Source organism: Amaranthus tricolor, chromosome 7, assembly GCF_026212465.1.
Source record: "Amaranthus tricolor cultivar Red isolate AtriRed21 chromosome 7, ASM2621246v1, whole genome shotgun sequence".
NCBI lineage: Eukaryota > Viridiplantae > Streptophyta > Magnoliopsida > Caryophyllales > Amaranthaceae > Amaranthus > Amaranthus tricolor.
Window position 1 is genome coordinate 24632192 of NC_080053.1, and position 17710 is coordinate 24649901.

Consider the following 17710-nt stretch of genomic DNA (forward strand, 5'->3'; position numbering starts at 1 on the left):
TATGCTGCGTTTTTTACCCTGAGCACTTGAAATAGCAACATATACTATTTTTTTTACTCCGATTAAAATTCAAAGTAAAAAATGACATATATGATGCAGTTATTTGAGAATGCAGATGTTGATTCTTGCTAACTCATTCCCTTCACTTAGCCTATCTAGTTAATGATTCAACCGAGTTTATTTTTTAGCCGTTTACAAGATGTTCAACTGTTAGCGCCCTTGACTATTTATCCAAGCCACCACAAGCAGAATCTAGAAACCAAATGTTGACTAGTAAAAAGGATAGATGGAGACCATCTTGATCTTCCACCTATTTGTATCACGATATCACATTCTATCTTCGGTCTTTCTAATATTGTTTTTAAGCCTTTTGAGTTACAACTTTCTAGTATTCTTTTTAGGAAATTAGTGATTCGGTAAGTAAGACAGAAAATTAGAGCTCAAAGCTTAAAAAAAAAAAAAAAGAAAAAGACCGAAAATAAATGAATGGAGAAAAAAATCCATATAAACGCCTATTAAAACTGATATACTAATGAACTAACGATATTATAAATTCATACCAATTTCAAGCTAATTTGTTGAGTTTCTACATGGTATTCTTTCTGGCTTAAATTCATAATACCTCCATTTCACTATGTATCTCATTTAGTTTAGCACGCGGTATTAATATTTAGCTAAGTCAATGATAAAATAATTTAAGAGTAATACTCGATTATAATCAACATTCCACCTTAATAGTAATAATCTTTCTAATAATATGAATATAAAATTATAATTTAAATCATAAATAATAAAAATCACAGCAAGTCTTGTATGAAACGATCTCCCATAAAATGGGTTCATATAAATAGTTCATCAATAAAAAATATAAATAAAAAATAATAAAATATGAATTCATACTAGTATAGAAAACAATTTTTTAAAAATATAGTTTAAACTGACCCAATTACTGTCGTCTTACAGTGAAGCTACCTCAACAAAAAATTAGCGTAAAATTAATTCAACAAAAAATTAGCGTAAAATTAACATTCTACCTTGATATTAATAATCAATTTTAATTAAGAGTAGTAATCAATTATAAAAAAATTAATTGTAAAAATCTTAGTATATAGTTAAAATCAAACAAAATCTCACTCAATTATAATCAACATATTATATATTAAAAGTAATATATAATTTGAAGTGAATGGTAAAAAATTAAAACAAGTCACATTCTTGTGAAAAAACGGTCTCTTTAAAAGACTATCTCTAATTAAATTGGCCCATAAAGAAAAATATAAAGTAAAAATAAATAATAAGGTTTAATGAATTGAACATGAGAGACGTCTCTTAAGAGACCGGCTGAAAACCAATAGAGCACAATAGAGCACATCGGCTAAAACGGAGGGACTAGGGAGTACCTTTTTCAACGTTTATTCTCCTATTCAAGGATGATAGGCATGTAAAATTTTGAAAATTTCACACCACATCTGCCCCATGATGGCGGGGGATCATATATCGGTTTCAGTCTCTATCATAAGCATTGAATACTCATCTTACATGCACTATAGGCATAACGTGAATTAAGAGAAAATATAAGATAAAGGAGCTGCGCCAAACCAAAACATCTTTGCATGGTACAATAACCAAAAAAGACAAGACCGAATCATTTGATGAAAAACAAAACTGAAATAGATAATTGATTCTTGTCTAGACAGAAAATTGAGCAAAACTTTAATAACTGCAACTGGAAACAAAAAGATATCTAACAAGGTATTCAAGCTTAAACCCTGTATCCTCTGCTGTTTCTCCTACCTCTAGCACGCTCGAACTTTCTGCCATTTGATCGCACATAAGGCTTAGTGTGACTGTGTGGAACACCTGGTGCTTTGCCAAAGTGCTTAACAGCCTCCCTAGCATTCTTCGGGCCTCTCAAAAGAACCTGCAACAGAAATATACCATAAGTACACTTGATGTGAAAACAGTATAAAATCGTTCCGGCAAACATAAGAAAATGCATACTTCGATCCAGAAAGTATCCCGACAAGCCACGTTAAATTACACAAATTAACATACGAAATAATTCAGGTGCCACTACACTAATCTATTCTCGGCCATGCTAAACATAAACCGACAATACCACAGCAGCACACTAAACATTGCAGCACCAACTCCCTTGCTACAGCTGACAATATGGCACCAATATATAATGCATACAGGATGATTTAGATTGGTCAAACAGCTTAAACGTAACAGGAATAGGACAAACTAAAACAGGCCTAAAGGAGTACAATACAACCATTAACCATCTAGGTCACATATTTGCTTACAGCAATCTTATTAACATCGTCCTTTTTTAAACATTCAGCACACTTCCAACAATTAAAATTGTGACTTTCTGCCTAACATGCTAGTTTGCATGATCAAAAAATTTGGAATTCAAGCTTATAATCATTGGTTTGTACTTCCTCATACACATTAAAATAGAATCATCTATGATATGCAATAAAATTTGTAAATAAAACTTATTGATCTCAAGGTGTAAGACAGAAAAAGTATCAACTGCCAAGATTGTCGAAAATGTGCAAGAGGAAGTACAAACCAATGTAAAGACATGAAGGGGAGCAGTTGAAGATTTCTCAATCTAAACTAGAGATGGGGTCAACACTCAACACTAAACTAAAGATGTTCTTTGTTGGACGAGACTAAAGATAGGAATGCACCATCAGTTGTGCTTGGCTTCAGAAGGAGATTGGGGATATGGTTACAGATCTTAAGAGACGAATTATTGACAATTACTCGCCAATGAGTTAAATTAAGGGGTACACTTGAGTTAATAATAGTCCTAGATGTATGACAAAAGCGGATATGAGGAAAGCGTATGATTCAATGGAATGGAGGTTTTACAGAGATATAATGCTTGCAATGAGTTTCCCTAATATTTTTGTGAAGTAGATTATGAATTGTATGTCTCGTGCTCGCTTCACCATCATTGGTATTGGAAATGGCCCTTTTCTTTTTAATATGTGGGGAATATAGGAATATCATTCTAGATTGATGGTCGTTATGAGAAAGGAAGAGTTTCATTTTCATCCTAGGTGCTGGAAAGTTGGATATGTGGAGCTTCTTTTTATCGAATGATCTTTTACTCTTATGCAAATCTGGCCTTCGTTCTATTTCAACCATTCAAAGCAGGTTAGATTTGTTTTCTATGGCTTTTGGTCTTCATGTTAACCCTAGCAAGAGCAAAGTCTATTTGGGTAGCATCAGTTGAGGTAAAAAATTTGCATTTGCTTGATATGCCTCTTGGTAAGTTCCCTTTAACTTATCTTGGAGTGTCTCCCTCTTCCAAGTTGCTGTAATTTGGGCAATGAAATCCCTTTCTGGATTAGATTGTTGGTCAAACTATCTTTTTGGTCGAATAAATTACTTTTTAAGCTTGAAGACGGTAACTAATTGGTTTTGTTCTTAACAATATGATGTATTCGCTTCCAAAAAGCTTATCAAAGGGGGATTGAGGATGCATAGAGTTTTTCTCTGAATTGGAAGACATACCCTCAAAAAATCCCTGTGAAATGAGCTAATGTTAGCTTAACTATAAATTATGGGGGGTTGAAAGTAAGAAATATGGATATTTGGTGGATGCTATGCTATAGGCACTTGCTGTCAAAAAAAATAGAGCATGTGTTATGTGGGTGCATACTTATTACACAAAAGGACGGGAGGTGAAGGATGTTGCTTTTCCATCTAGCATTTCATGAGTGCTAAGCAAAGAGATTGAGAGAAGGGAAGTTAATAGCAACTGGGGCTCGTTAAAAATGCAAAATTGCCAAAAAAAAAAAAATTCCCATTTAAAAGCTTCTAAATCCAACTTATGGGTGAACATACTATGGTGAGTGGTGGAGTATTTTATGCAATAATTGTGCTAGCCCAAAAAGTAAATTCCTACTTTGGTTAGTCATCCAAGATAGGATTCCTATTTCCTACCATACACAGGATTAGCAAGTGGGAGATGAGCTGTGTTGACTTGTTCTTTGTGAGGAAATGCTCCAGAGACTAGAGACCATATTGTGCACAACTGTGACTCAGTGAGGAGTCTGTGGAATCACTTAATTAGTAGAGTCCCTTTCCTGTACTTGACTTTGTGCATCAGCTGCATCAGATGTGTGAGCTTAGCCGACAGAAGCAGAATTGCAGAACGGTTAAGGTCTTTCTTTGGCCTGAACTGAACTATCTTCTGTGGGTGAGGAACAAGATGAAGTTCCAGAACATCAAGATCGTTGATGACTGATGAGCATGTTGCTGACCAGAACATTTTCAGAGCTATTGTGAGAGTAGATAATCGCTCTGGGTTTGTGAGTTATGCATTGTTTTCTTTTATAATGGTTTGTGTGTTTGTCGCTTCCCACTAAGGGAGGGTCCTCTTGTACTTTATGCTCTCTTGAACTTTATGCTCTTTAGGATAGAACGTGGTAAAAAGTTACAGCAAGAAATCAGGTGAAGAAGACATCTACTGACTCATGTATTCATTTTCCTCAAAAATTACGTCACAAGTTAACCCCAAACAATAAGCTCCAATCTTAAAAACATACCAAGATTCCAAACAGCAACAAAAACAAAACAAAAAAATCACCCTGTGTTTATTAACACGAAGACCAACTAAACAAGATAAGTGGACATTCCCAGTTTGCACATTACACAATTACCATGCGCACACTCATCCTACCCCTCAAACAAATATTCCCCGAAAATCACCTCTTTTGTGATATAACAGTTAGGTTGCATACATCTAATCCTCCCCTTATCCTGCTCAGGCAACATCCTCTAAAGCGATCAAGTGGCAATGTAAAATGAAACTATGACAACAAGCATCCATGTCCAGTACAATGAATTAACAAACCCAAACATCAAAAAAGGACTATGAATAAATCTTGAAAAAAAAGAAAGAGTGACGTACAGTGTTCTGGCCAAGAGGAGCTCTAAGAGCAAGTTGATCAAAAGTCAGACATTCACCACCAGCTTTCTCAATCCTAGCTCTTGCAGTTTCAGTAAACCTTAATGCTGTCACTTTCAATGCCGGAACTTCGTATACTCGGCAATCATCAGTCACAGGTCCCACAATAACCGCAATTTTATCCTCCTGCGCCAATTTCTATCCATTTCAAATCCAATTTCACAAAACAGAAACTATATTCTGAAGAAAAAGAAAGAAGAAATTCCGATACCTTTCCTTTCATGTAAGTAATGAGACGAGAAAGAGATAAAGGAGCTTTGTTAATCTTAGACATGAAAAGCCTCTTCAAAACGACAGCGTTGAAGCTGCTACCAGTTCTACGAACGAGGAAACGGTAGAGTTTGACGAGTAGTTTAAGGTAAACATCATTGGATTTAGGTGCTGTTCTTTTCGTCTTCTTAGACTTACCTCCTGCCTTCAAATCGATTCCCTGTAAATTGTGACCAAAGAAGTTTGAATTAAGAAGACGATAATAGAGGATAGTGAGAGAGATGTGAGAGAGATGTGAGAGAAAGAGGAGAGAAAACTACCATAGTTGCTCTTCCCGCTCCTGCTGTTGCTCCAAATTAGGGTTTTGGGACTGCGTAATTGTTGTTCCTTCTTGATGGTGGAATGGAATGAAATGGGGGCTAATTAGGGTTTCTGGCGTACTCGCTTTTGATTGTGTGTTGCTGAGGTCCATGGGTTCTCCGTGCATCTCAATCACAGCCGTACATACACATCTTGTACTCGATTTTGATTTGTATGATTTTTTACTTTCATTTTTACCGCAAGCTTTGTATGCGACCGTGTCTCACTGTGAATTGGACTCAATAAGTAACTCAAATCCTTTACATTAAAGAAAAAGAAAAATTATCAAAAATAATCGCATATTTTCTCAGAATATTGCAAATTAAAAAATTAATTCCCACTTTGCTTGAAATGGAAAACTAATTCCCACATTGCCGTCCACGTAGGATAGGTGTGAGAATTTTTTTTTTTTTTTTTAATATAACCGCTACATGAAATGGCGGTTTTGTTTAGGGATCTGAAGTAAACCGCTAGATGAAATGGCGGTTTGTGAATTCTTAATTTTTTTTTTTTTAAAAAAAAAATTGAGTAAACCGCCACTTCAAGTGGCGGTTTTGTAGCAGTACAAAACTGCAGCTTTGAGCATTTGTTCACTGCATTTCATTTTCCTCTTTGCTTCTTGCTGCCGGTATTAGTTTAAAAAAAAATTTTCTTCACTCTCATTTACTTCAAATTCACAATTCCTCTCATTCAACTAAACTAATCAACTACATTCCCATCTTCTCCTTGCGTACTACTTTATTTTCATCCTCATTTAAGGTATGAATAAAACCCTAATTTTTTTTCAATATGGAGCATAGTTTTTTTGTTCATTATTGTTTTCAATTGAAGTTATAAATACGTTGATTGTTTGTTACATTCTCTTGTTTTCATGATTTAAGCTTACATTTTACACATTTGTAGTTGAATTTTAGGATTTGGTTTGTATGCATATAAAGTGTTTGATGAAATGCTTCGATGAAAGTTTTTTACTTTGTAGAGTTAGTTTAATGGTTTTAGTATATATTCATGGTATTTTTAGCTTTTATATTTGAAATGAACCTTCTAATGAGTGTTCTAATACCTTAATATCACAAATTCTTGTATTCAAATTTACACTTCCCTTACTCACAATCAACAATTAAGTGTATGTGAAATCACATGAAAAACATGTTTGTATTTGCAGAATATGGATCATTATCCCATTATAGTGTATTGGGGTGGGGAAGTAAGTTATACTGGATCCGATGTTGGGTATAATGGAGGATTAAATACAGTGATGTTTATCCATCGTCAAAATACGACTTTTGAGGTGTTTGTTAGCAAAGTCTATGATGTAATTGGTTGTGATCGCAACTCTTTTATGTTAAAAATGGAGATGAAATACCCGGTGACTGGGAAAAATGTGTTAGTCCCGATTAAGAATGATGAAAGCATAAGTGTCACGTGTAGCTTTTGTGGATTTTGTGGTCATAATAAGAAAACATGCCCTCGAAGGTCAACAAAGTATGTTTTTTTTTTAATTTTGTAATAACATGTTGAGTCTGATAATATTTATATGATTTTTATAACACTTATGTATATAACAGCGATCATGGCGATGCCGGGCCCAGTTGATCCATCAGTGCTTACGCTTCAGGCGACACACAAGAGCGTAGCTGCGTGGGAGGGCTCCACTGCCCAATTGGTTACTCGTCAGCACTACTAGGCGAGTACGTTACAGTGGGAGGTGGATGACAGGGTATTAGAGGTAGTCGAATTAGCTGGTTTCAGATACATTCATAGGTTGTTGGGCGGGGGCTTAGAGCTCGATCGAGCTCTTATCACTGCATTGGTGGAGAGGTGGAGGCCGGAGACTCATACCTTCCACCTCACAGTTGGCGAGGCAACGATCACGTTGCAAGATGTGTCAGTTATAATGGGAGTGCCCATTGAAGGACAAGCAGTGATAGGTCATGGAGAGGGAAATTGGCCAGCATTAGTTCATGAGCTACTAGGGGTGTGGCCTGAAAACCCTCAAGACCCCACACAGCCGAAGATCATCGTTGGATCGTCATTGAAGCTGACTTGGCTCCGAGAGCATTTTAGCGCGCTGGAGGATGACGCGAATGATGTAACGGTTGATAGACATGCGCGAGCTTACATCTTGTACCTGTTTGGATGCATCTTGTTTCCAGACAAGAGCGGCGACTCGGTACAGTTGATCTATCTCCTTCTACTGGGAGACTTGGAGCGCGTAGATGAGTACAGTTGGGGAAGTGCTACCCTAGCGTATCTGTATCGTAACTTATGTCGAGCATCTCGTAAGGGTGCCAAGGACATTGGTAGCTGCTTGATGTTGTTATAGATATGGTCATGGGAGCACATTCATATAGGGAGGCCCATTATTCGGACGATTTGACCCGATGGGCAACATGATCAGGAAGATGACGCGGATGATTTTGAACCAGTGTTAGGGTCACAGCATCAGCGCGGGATGGATCCTTTAGCAGTAAGGTAGCAACACTCAATTCACTATTCAAATTCATAATTTCACTATTTTATGATACATGAAAATGTTAAACAATGTTTATTTGTTTACAGCTGGCTTCGCGTATATCTTTCAAGATCCCACTCCCCACATACTCTCGTCTACTACAGAGACGCACTTGATCGACAACGGGAAGAGCAGGTTATTAACATTTACTATTTGTATTAGTTATGAATAAATTGTATATATACTGAGCATATTCATTTCTATTACAGATAACATGGCAGCCTTACACAGCGGTTAAGATGGACGCTCTGCCGCACATATGTACATCGGGCCACGAGATTTGGAGATCGCGTTGTCCACTTATTTGCTTTGACATCGTCGAGCTACATCTCCCGGATCGTGTCATGCGTCAATTCGGTTTGGAGCAGGTCATTCCGCAAGCCTGTGACACCCAACCTCAACTACATGCGATCGATCGGAGGACTGGGGATAAGAACTACCTCGTACGACATAAATCGCATGTAGATGCGTAGAATGACCGAGCATCTAGATTGGTTCGAGGAGATAACTTCACAGGTCATAGCTCCGCTATGTACATGAGTATATAGTAATAGTTTTAAGTGACTCTTTTAACAATATAATGATAACAAACAGGCTGAGCGCATCCGATCGGTGCTCATACAATGCAATGACACAATTCAAGGGGCCTCTACATCGCCAGTTGATGTGGGGTATCGGCTATGTTCTCAGACCCTAGGCTCCATTAACGCGTCGTTGACCGATGCATTGAGTCAGGCGGGTTATGAGTACCTCATACCGACTCCACCCATCATTGGCGAGGAAGATGACACATTCCACGCTCCTTCTCCACGGAGTTGGCAAAAATGTGACAATTACAAAGTAGTAAAAGAAAATAGGTACACTAATTCTCAAATAAAATGAGATCATCTCCCTTAGGCTAGACCGATATATATTTATTGTCTTATCACTTTTTGCAAATTTAGGAATTGTTTGGTTTAAAAAATGAAAATAAAGGAATGGAAACAATAAAGTTAGGGAAAGAATAATAATAACAATAATAATCGTTCATGTTAGTTTGGTATATGCAATCAAAAGGAAATAATAGGTAATGAAAACAAAGATAATTTTTGTAATTAATGACATGAAAAGGGAGGAGGGAAAGTGAGTTGGAGAAAGAGAAGCATTGGAGCTTGGACGGCATGAAGCAACATACAAATGAAGGGAGAAAGGCAAGATTTTTGTGAGTCTTATAACATACGAAAGATAATGGTATATTAACTTCTCGATATATATCTTGTATTATATTAAAGCACTTCTTGGAAATACTCTTTTTTATAATTGTTCACCAATGTAATTTTATTGGTAACTTGTCGTATGATTTTTCCAAGTCAATAAAAACCATATACAAGTCTCTTTTTCTAGCCCTGTAGTACTTCATTTGTTCTTGTAAGATGAATTATTTTCATTATAGAACTCACCGACATAAATTCAAATTTATTCTCTGATATGAAAGTACATTTCTTCATACGTATCTTTGTTACTCTTTGTCACAACATCAAAATATGGCTCATTAGTTTTATTTCTCAATAGTTAAAGCAAATTCAGACATCTCCTTTGTTTTTGTAAATAAGTACTAGAGTAATAAATCTCTAGTCATTGAGCATCTTATTTGTCCTCTTAATTATGTTGAATAGACCAATTAGCCAAATCACGTCAATTGTCCCTATGCATCTCTATGCCTCAATAGGTATACCATATGACGCAAACTACTTTTTTTAGCTTTATTTTTTTTCAAAGCCTCACCCACCTGTTTTGCATATAAAGGAGCAATTGTATCCTCCTCTGTAACATTTCCTTGCTTTTCATTAAATAGCTCATCAAAATACTCCCTTCATCGTCAATATTTTCGTCCTAAAACAAAATGTTCTTATTGTTATCTTAATACACTTTACTATGCCTATATCATTATTTTTGCTTGTCTCCTCTTTGTCATCCTATTTATATATTTTCTTCGTCTTTAAAATCTAGTTGTCAAACACTTCTTTAAAAGATTTTAATTTTACCTTGCAAACTGCTGCTTTTGTCTTGGATTCTTATACTTGGCCAAGTTTCCCTCAAATTTGTATTTTCCTAATGCAATATAATAAATTATCTTTTCTTTGATAACAACCTTAACCTCCTCATTCCACCACGTTATATCATTTACCATGAAATGAAACTACCCATAGTTCTCCTAAAACCTCCATAGCTGTTTTGTGTGATGCAGCTTTCATCTTTGTCCAATTATCTTTTGCATCTCGTAAAATGTTTCTTGTCGAAGCAATAGATAGTATTATCCTGCTCTTGAGTAATTACATTAAGATTCAACACCTCAAAAATAATCGAAGTCATTGCAATTGAAAAATTACAATTTACAAAACAACCAGCTTGAATGAAACCGATTTCTGCAGGTTCTCAAGTAGAGCTATTCATTCGCATCATCTGGTCAATTTCAAATCAGGTACTTTAGGTCAGTTCAAAATAGGATCTTGCGTTCACATTGATTTTTACATTATTTCAAATTTATTTTGAACTTAAGTTAAGTCAGGTTCATTTCCAAGGTCAAATAAATATCAAGTCATCAAGTCTGTTTTAAACACCTCTATTCTCAAGGCATATTATTCCGAAGGGCAATCAAATATACGTCCAGACTACTATCCAACGCATTGACAAATTAAAGTTTTATGGAACTTGCATGCATAGTGAAAAAGAGACTTCACCATCGTATTGCAACTGTATTGTACAGGTTTTTATCTTTACCACAACCGAAACATAAGCAGATTGCAAAATCATCTGCATTGGCCATGTAATCTATTTCGTGACCATTACTGTAACATAACCAAAATCATATTTTCGTGACCATTACTGTAACGTATTGCTTGTTGGTGAAACTCAAACCACTGTGATGCGTACATAGACGTCGAGATAAACAAACGATTGATAGAACCATAACCTCCAACTCCAAGTCCTATGCATGGTATCAGTTTCTAAAACTTTCAAATACTGTAAAATTTATATTGAGAAAAAAATTAAATCAATGTACTAGTCCAAATCATTTAGTACATCTATCAATTGAGCAAAGATTTGCAAACTCCGCAACAACTTCATTGAAAACTTTTGGTCGACTCGCAAGAAACAGACAGAATAAAAGCGTAAGGGACAGCACAATGTTAATTTAGGATAACTTAGGACTCTGCACAACTTCAGTCTAAACGCTCCATCTGAAATAAGCAAGAACAACAGTTGTATCAGACACCGAATCAAAGTGTGAAAGGAAAGAGAATAGACTTTTCGGGGTGAAATCAAATTTGAGGATAACGGAAAAAAAAAAAAAGAAAACAAGTTAAGCCCAAGAGGGTTCTAAAGCACCAAACAATAATAGTATGGAGCAATTCGTGATTCTGAAGACAGTATCAAAACGACAAGTTCTTATCAAATCAGATAGGAATACAATACCTTCCAAAGGCCATCATTGAGATAATGCAAAGTGTCTACAGCAATACCCTTGTTGATAGCCCTTCTGCATCAACAAGTAAAATTCAGAGCTATTTCAAAAGGGCAAAATTTGCAGACAACAGAATACAAATACATTAACTATTATTGACACTGTTTGGATAGCAGATTAGGAGAGAATAGAAAGGAAGGGAAGGAGAAGGGACGAAAGGGGAGAGAAAAGGGGTAAGAGTGCACTTTGTTTGTTTAGAAGAAAAGAGAAGGGAAAATAAAGGAAAATGAGTATTTTCCTTTCAAATCTATCCACTTTAAGAGATATTGTATTTTTAACAAAATTTGTCCATGATGTCACCTCAAATCCCTCACCCTCCCCTCCCTTTCAGTTATACAAACAAGAGTTTCTCCATCCTTCCAAATCTCTCCCCTTCCTTTCCCTCCATTTTCTCTATCAAAACACAATGTAATTGTGTTAACAGATTCTTTAAAGTTTTGTAAGTCATAAAGAATTATTTTAGACAGAAAATGATTGTCATGTAGCAAATAAAACAAAAAAAAGGCAGGAAGTAGGTTTACAAAGCAAAAGACAAAAAGTTATACAACATTTACAACAGGCAGAAGCTAATATCAGAAACAAACCAAAGCTAAGTAGTGTCCATACTAGTATTATTTACTAGAAAAATTCATTTTAAAATTAAACACATCAAACCCACAATAATAAGTCACATATAAATCATCTAATACGCGGTTTAAGCATAGTTTTACTCAAATTCAAGATACTGCTTTAGGAAACAATAGTATTACAGGAATAGGAGTAATCAAGAAGGTAAAACTTACATATCTTTTGCAGACATTTTTGTGAAGCCAATAGCGAGAGCATGTTGCTTTCCTTCAGCCATTATGGCCTGGGGGACATCAGTTGCAATAATTAGTATAGCATACTTGGATATATTCATCTACGCACACATACATAGTTGTATTTCTTGAAAAGGGTGGATTAAAAGATTTAAGGGCATACCACAGGCCTCTCACCCTCAACTTCTTCATCCAGGATACCACCAGGTGACGTAAGCCCAGGACACATGATATTAGCACCAGAGAAAACAAACTTAATTGCACCCCTATCTACTTGAAATTTCTTCATTATATTAGGGTCTGCAGAAGAAGAAAATTGTCAAACCATAAATAAGTTCGCATAAACAATATCTAGGATCTATACAAATGACATGAAATTCAGAGCGAACAAACATCGAATCTACCATTGCCACCCAAACCCCTGAAGATAAAAGGCAAAAAAGGAGAAAACGTTGGGAAAAAAATAAACACAGAAACCACTTGTATAGAAAAGGGGCCAGACCACCAGACAGCAGTAGAAAACATTTGACCTAAAATACTAACATGCATTACAAGACTAAAACATAAATGCATAGAAGTATTTCCAAATTCAAGCTTACACTGATGGAGAAGTCGTAGAGTTGGCATATAAGGTCCATCACGGATATTAAAGAATAATGGGACATTGTTGACAACGACAAGATTTAGATGGTTTTGGCTGCCAAGGGAAAGAAAAGAAATTTTTTCTCAACATTACCAGAGAGAATAAACTGTTGTATACTGGACAAGCATAGGCAGAAAGGAATAGTAGAGAAATCAATAAAATATAAAAACCATTTGACAACTATCAGGGGCGTCTTCTTTGGAAGTAAATCTTCCAAAACTGGTTCAAGTTCAGGATACTGTCACAAAAGAAAGCCATATCAGTTTCACTTGAGCTGACAAAGAAAACAATTTTCTACTTGAGAAAATGGCGTTCTTGCTTTTTAATGATTGAATGTCAATATATTAAGTATTTTTTCTGATATACGTAGAGCTCTGGAGTTAACCTCTTCAGCTATGCTTTGGCGAATTTTCCTTTGCACAGAAGCCTTGACTTGATTTTGTGCAGACACATCTTCAGAAGTGAACCTGATATACAAAAATGTTGAAATATTTTACCGTATTTGAGAGCCACATGGGAAAATATTGAACAAAAGCTGCAAAACATGTAAAATCATGCACACTTCTCCTGTGAAAATACACAAAAATACTCAAAAGCTTGTAATCTAAATGCTGATCAAATTCTTTATATATGCTTGCAGGACCTTTTTTTCAATCTCTAAAAACATTGCAAAAAACAGTAATCCTCCATTTCCAATCAGCTCACCATTCTTTTGCTTGGCCATCCTAAAATAAAGAACTATTCCTAGTTTACCTTGCAGTTTACAACATATTCTGTAATGAATCAAGGTACACAGAGATGTGGGTATTAATAGTAGGTTAGGAGTAGCTTGCAGGATAAGATGGACAAAATGATAGATAGGAAACATGAACCAGTTATGAATAGGGAGAAGAGAGGGAGAGAGGATTAGATTATATGAAAGCTTATGTAATGAGTTTTCTTACTCATTGGAAAAGAAGAAATCCTCTCAAAAGCAGACTAGTAAAAGTAGCTTGCAAAAAAGATATTTAGAGTAAAAGAGAGATAGGAAACAAGAAACAGTTACAAGTAGGGGAGAAGAGGGGGAAAGAAGGATCAGTCTGTAGAAGTTTTTTGTATTGAGTTTCTAACTCATTGGGAGAGAAGTAAGCATGTCAAAAGCTCATACACATGTTTATTTCCCCCTGATTCCAATAAGAATATCAACCTGCTCCTCTTCTATTTCTCATCTTCAAGATCTCAGCTCCTGGATGGTGATTGTTCTGGTGGTGTACCAATAGTATTTTTTTTGCATTAAAGGTATACCAGAGGGTTCAACAAGACTAATTTCGCAAGAGATCACATTCTTCTACAGTGTTGTTTATTTGTAGCCAATTCAATTGTTGGAAAAAGTGATGAGAAAATCAAATTGTGATGGTTCAAGCGCTTTAGTGCAACTTTTCTTTGGGAAAGACATATTTTTTGCACACTGAAAAGCTCAATGTGTTAAGGCAATGCTTCGAATCATGATCAAGCATGGACTGGTGAGCATTCGAGACTCAAGAGAGATAAACCAACCCGAGAAAGAAAACAACATAAATACTAAGGGCTCGAGTTGAGTGGAATTGAGTTGAATGCAACTGAACATTTGATACAGTAGTGAAAATAAAAAATGTGATAGTGAAACTAGCATGCTGGTTGGATTAGAATTAAACACATCTGATTCGATGTGATCTAAGCTCAAAAGAGAAAAGTCCTACAAAGAGGCCCTTATCTTGGAGCTCCAACTCTTTACAGCTCCCCAAACATTCTTCCAGCACCTTGTTCATCATACAAAGCATATGAAGCATAACATTCACCTAGAAAACAAGATGGAACTTTGGGTGGTGATAATGTAATGACTCTAGGTAGTGCACTAGTGTTGGTATTAGCATACTAATAGGATAGGAGTAGCTTTCAAAAGGAGATAGGTAAAGAAAAAAACAATGAGAATTAGAGAACAGAGGGAGAGAAGTATTTAATTAGTGATTTTGTATTCTATAGTGAATTTTCAACTCATTGATAAAGAAGCAAGTCTTTCTAAAGTTTGTACCTATATTCAATTGTTGTTTAATTGCAATCATTTTATCGAGATAACTGCATCTTCTTCTTCTTCCAATTCTCATCTTCTTCAAAATGCCAGTTCATAATATATTCTTCCTTTCCCACCTTAACTTTTGTCTTGAGACAATGGGAGTGATAAGTACATAAATTATATGATTTTCCTTGCTTTATGTACTTAATTGGAGTGTTAATATGTAATTTATGTTACTTTTCACAGGAATTTATGCTTGGTTTGAAGTTTTGTATCTCCAACTATTTTGGATAAAATGACTTACTTATGGCCAAGTAGGAGTGTGATAGAGCGTGAACACTCAATGTAAGGACCCTGGTGGATCGGGTAGAAGAGTGAACCCCAGACCCAAACAGGATCAGATTAGGTATTGTGTTGATACTGGAAAACCTATGTTTTATCCTATCCTTTGTAACCTAAATTAGCTTTATTATATATATTCTTTTAATTATTAGAGAGAACAATGTCTATTTCCAGGTTTCACACTTCAGAGACTTCCATTTACGGTGTAAGTGAAGTTCAATTCATTCTTCATCTTTCTTCCCTTTAATTGGTTTCTTATATTATTTTCTTAGTTTGATTTCCTTAAGAGTCTCTAAATTAACTCCGAGTAACAAGGGGTGAAACCACAAAAAAAAACCAATTGAATAGTTGATCGGGTATTGTGCCAATACTGAAAAATCTATCTTTATCACCACCTACTTTTTTCTCTCTCCGCCCTCAATGACCACCATTACCATCTCTAAGAGATTATTTGGAGAGATTTAGTTGCTTAGTTTAAACCACCACATTATTACAGATGATTATCCGGGAGTATTTTGATTGATGTTTCTCAATTACTTCAAAAAGTTATTCCAGATGATCAATGATTGGTATAAAATTTCATTAAACAGCATATTCCACCACCACCACCATATTTGAGATTCAAATGATGAAAAAAGCACTTCATTTCTTGTACGATCGGTTTCATTGTCGTCCTCGCCACTGGCTCCTTCACTTCAGCTACTTCGTATCCATCTTTGCAACTGCTGCCATTGGCAATTTAATTTGTAATTCCTTTAAACCAGAGAGCTAGAGTGGCAGATTAGAGACCATGATATGAGCAAAAAAAGGCCAAGTGATGAAGAGCGGAAAATATCAGGTTTGAAAGGATGTGAAATGTGATAGAAAAAGCAACCCTTAGACAAGTGTTTTGAGTCAGTGATGAGACTATGAGAGGTAACAGATTGGGGGTATTAGTTAACATCAACAAACCAAAATGTTGCCTTACAATACAACCAAACAGAATGTAATCGATACTCTTATTTTGATTCCGTTTCCACCTCCAAAATAATGATACTAAACACCCCTGAAACTTTCTCAATTCTCACCGAAAACAAATTCTCATTTGCCTAAATCAACCCTAAATTGAATAAAGTTCATATAGTTCCTGATTTTCTTTAACCAGAAAGATCACATTCAAACTAAAATCAACCCTATCTAAAACCCTAAATTCTATTTTACAGAAAAAAAAACTTAACATTGTTCTATTGCACTACATTAATGGAACTGGGAAAACTATACTTCAATCCACGCATGGTGTCGCAACAAAAATGACTATATTGATACAGATAAACAAATCAAACAACACAAAATGAATCAAAGAAACAAAATTAACAATTATAAGATTAAAACCTAGAAATTATTAGCATACAATAAAAATTGTATAATATGAGAAGAGAAGAATACGATAGAGAGAAAACGTACTTCTTGAACATTTGAAGGTGTAGAGGAAGAGACGATAAAAAGGTCGGCTTTTGCAGAGGAACTCTCAAGAGATGGCGAGTGTGACTGTGAGAGTTCTTGTCAAGCAGAAAGGGAATAAATGTTCTTCTATGCAGTCAGCGGGTGGAAATTGAACTCTTATGATATGAAATTATTCAGCTGCTCTTTTATGAAATCATGTAGACAGGTTCTAGTCTATTTTTTTAATTGATTACTTTAAAATTGTTTTAAAATCTTAAGCGCTCGTTTTAAGGTTATAACTAATCACTCTAAAATTATAAAAAATAATTATTTTTAAATTATAAGTGATTACTTTAAGACATAATGTGTGTATTGAGCCAGCCTAATAGAAATGGTTTCACCGTAAGACCGTTTCATTTAAGAATTAGCGGAAATTATTAGGTTAAATCTTAATTCAATGTGAAATATGTTCGCCTTTTATAAATGTCTTAATATCATGTTTGACAATTTAAAATTCATTTGCAGATGTTGAATTAGCTTAAATATCATATTTATAAATCTTAAATTTGAAAATCTGCAATTAGATCAATTTTATAAAATTCCAATAACAATGTAAAATATGCAAATATCAAAATTTGCAAATTTCAATACCAAAATTAAATTCTTTATTTTCAAATGAATTATACAATTCCAAATAATGCCTATGAGTTTTCGAACATACTTCGACTTCTAAGGGGCAAATAAACCTTAGAAGAGCCAAAGCATTTCCTTGTAATATAAAGGTTGTACTCGATATGTCTTACACAGAAGTTATAATTAGGATATGGGGAGTGATGGAAGATGATAGATCATATTTTTTAGGGAATTCAACATTGTAGCATCGAACTT

At 35.2% G+C, this 17710-nt stretch overlaps 2 protein-coding genes across 2 annotated transcripts; both read right to left on the minus strand.

The window, feature by feature from the left end:
* Positions 1–1592: 1592 nt before the first annotated feature.
* LOC130817357 (60S ribosomal protein L18-2-like) lies at positions 1593–5671 on the minus strand. Its single transcript, XM_057683019.1, has 4 exons — positions 5524–5671; positions 5205–5423; positions 4937–5119; positions 1593–1921 (listed from the first exon to the last, which is right to left on the minus strand). Exons 1-4 carry the CDS (start codon positions 5524–5526, stop codon positions 1763–1765), a joined length of 564 nt encoding a protein of 187 aa, XP_057539002.1. The 5' UTR covers positions 5527–5671; the 3' UTR covers positions 1593–1762.
* A 5387-nt stretch (positions 5672–11058) lies between these two features.
* Positions 11059–17001, minus strand: LOC130817358 (uncharacterized). The gene is made up of 8 exons (XM_057683020.1): positions 16844–17001; positions 13412–13493; positions 13197–13264; positions 12983–13080; positions 12547–12683; positions 12366–12433; positions 11535–11598; positions 11059–11299 (listed from the first exon to the last, which is right to left on the minus strand). Exons 1-8 carry the CDS (start codon positions 16852–16854, stop codon positions 11282–11284), a joined length of 546 nt encoding a protein of 181 aa, XP_057539003.1. The 5' UTR covers positions 16855–17001; the 3' UTR covers positions 11059–11281.
* Between the last annotated feature and the right edge of the window lie 709 nt (positions 17002–17710).

Coding starts and splice junctions, on each gene's coding strand:
- LOC130817357 (XM_057683019.1), bottom strand. Junction 5,120..5,204: donor TTACTTACATGAAAGGAAAG/GTATCGGAATTT, acceptor AAATTGGCGCAG/GAGGATAAAATTGCGGTTAT. Junction 1,922..4,936: donor CTCCTCTTGGCCAGAACACT/GTACGTCACTCT, acceptor TTTCTGTTGCAG/GTTCTTTTGAGAGGCCCGAA.
- LOC130817358 (XM_057683020.1), bottom strand. Junction 13,081..13,196: donor CCCCTGATAGTTGTCAAATG/GTTTTTATATTT, acceptor TTCCCTTGGCAG/CCAAAACCATCTAAATCTTG. Junction 12,684..12,982: donor TCTACGACTTCTCCATCAGT/GTAAGCTTGAAT, acceptor CTTCTTCTGCAG/ACCCTAATATAATGAAGAAA.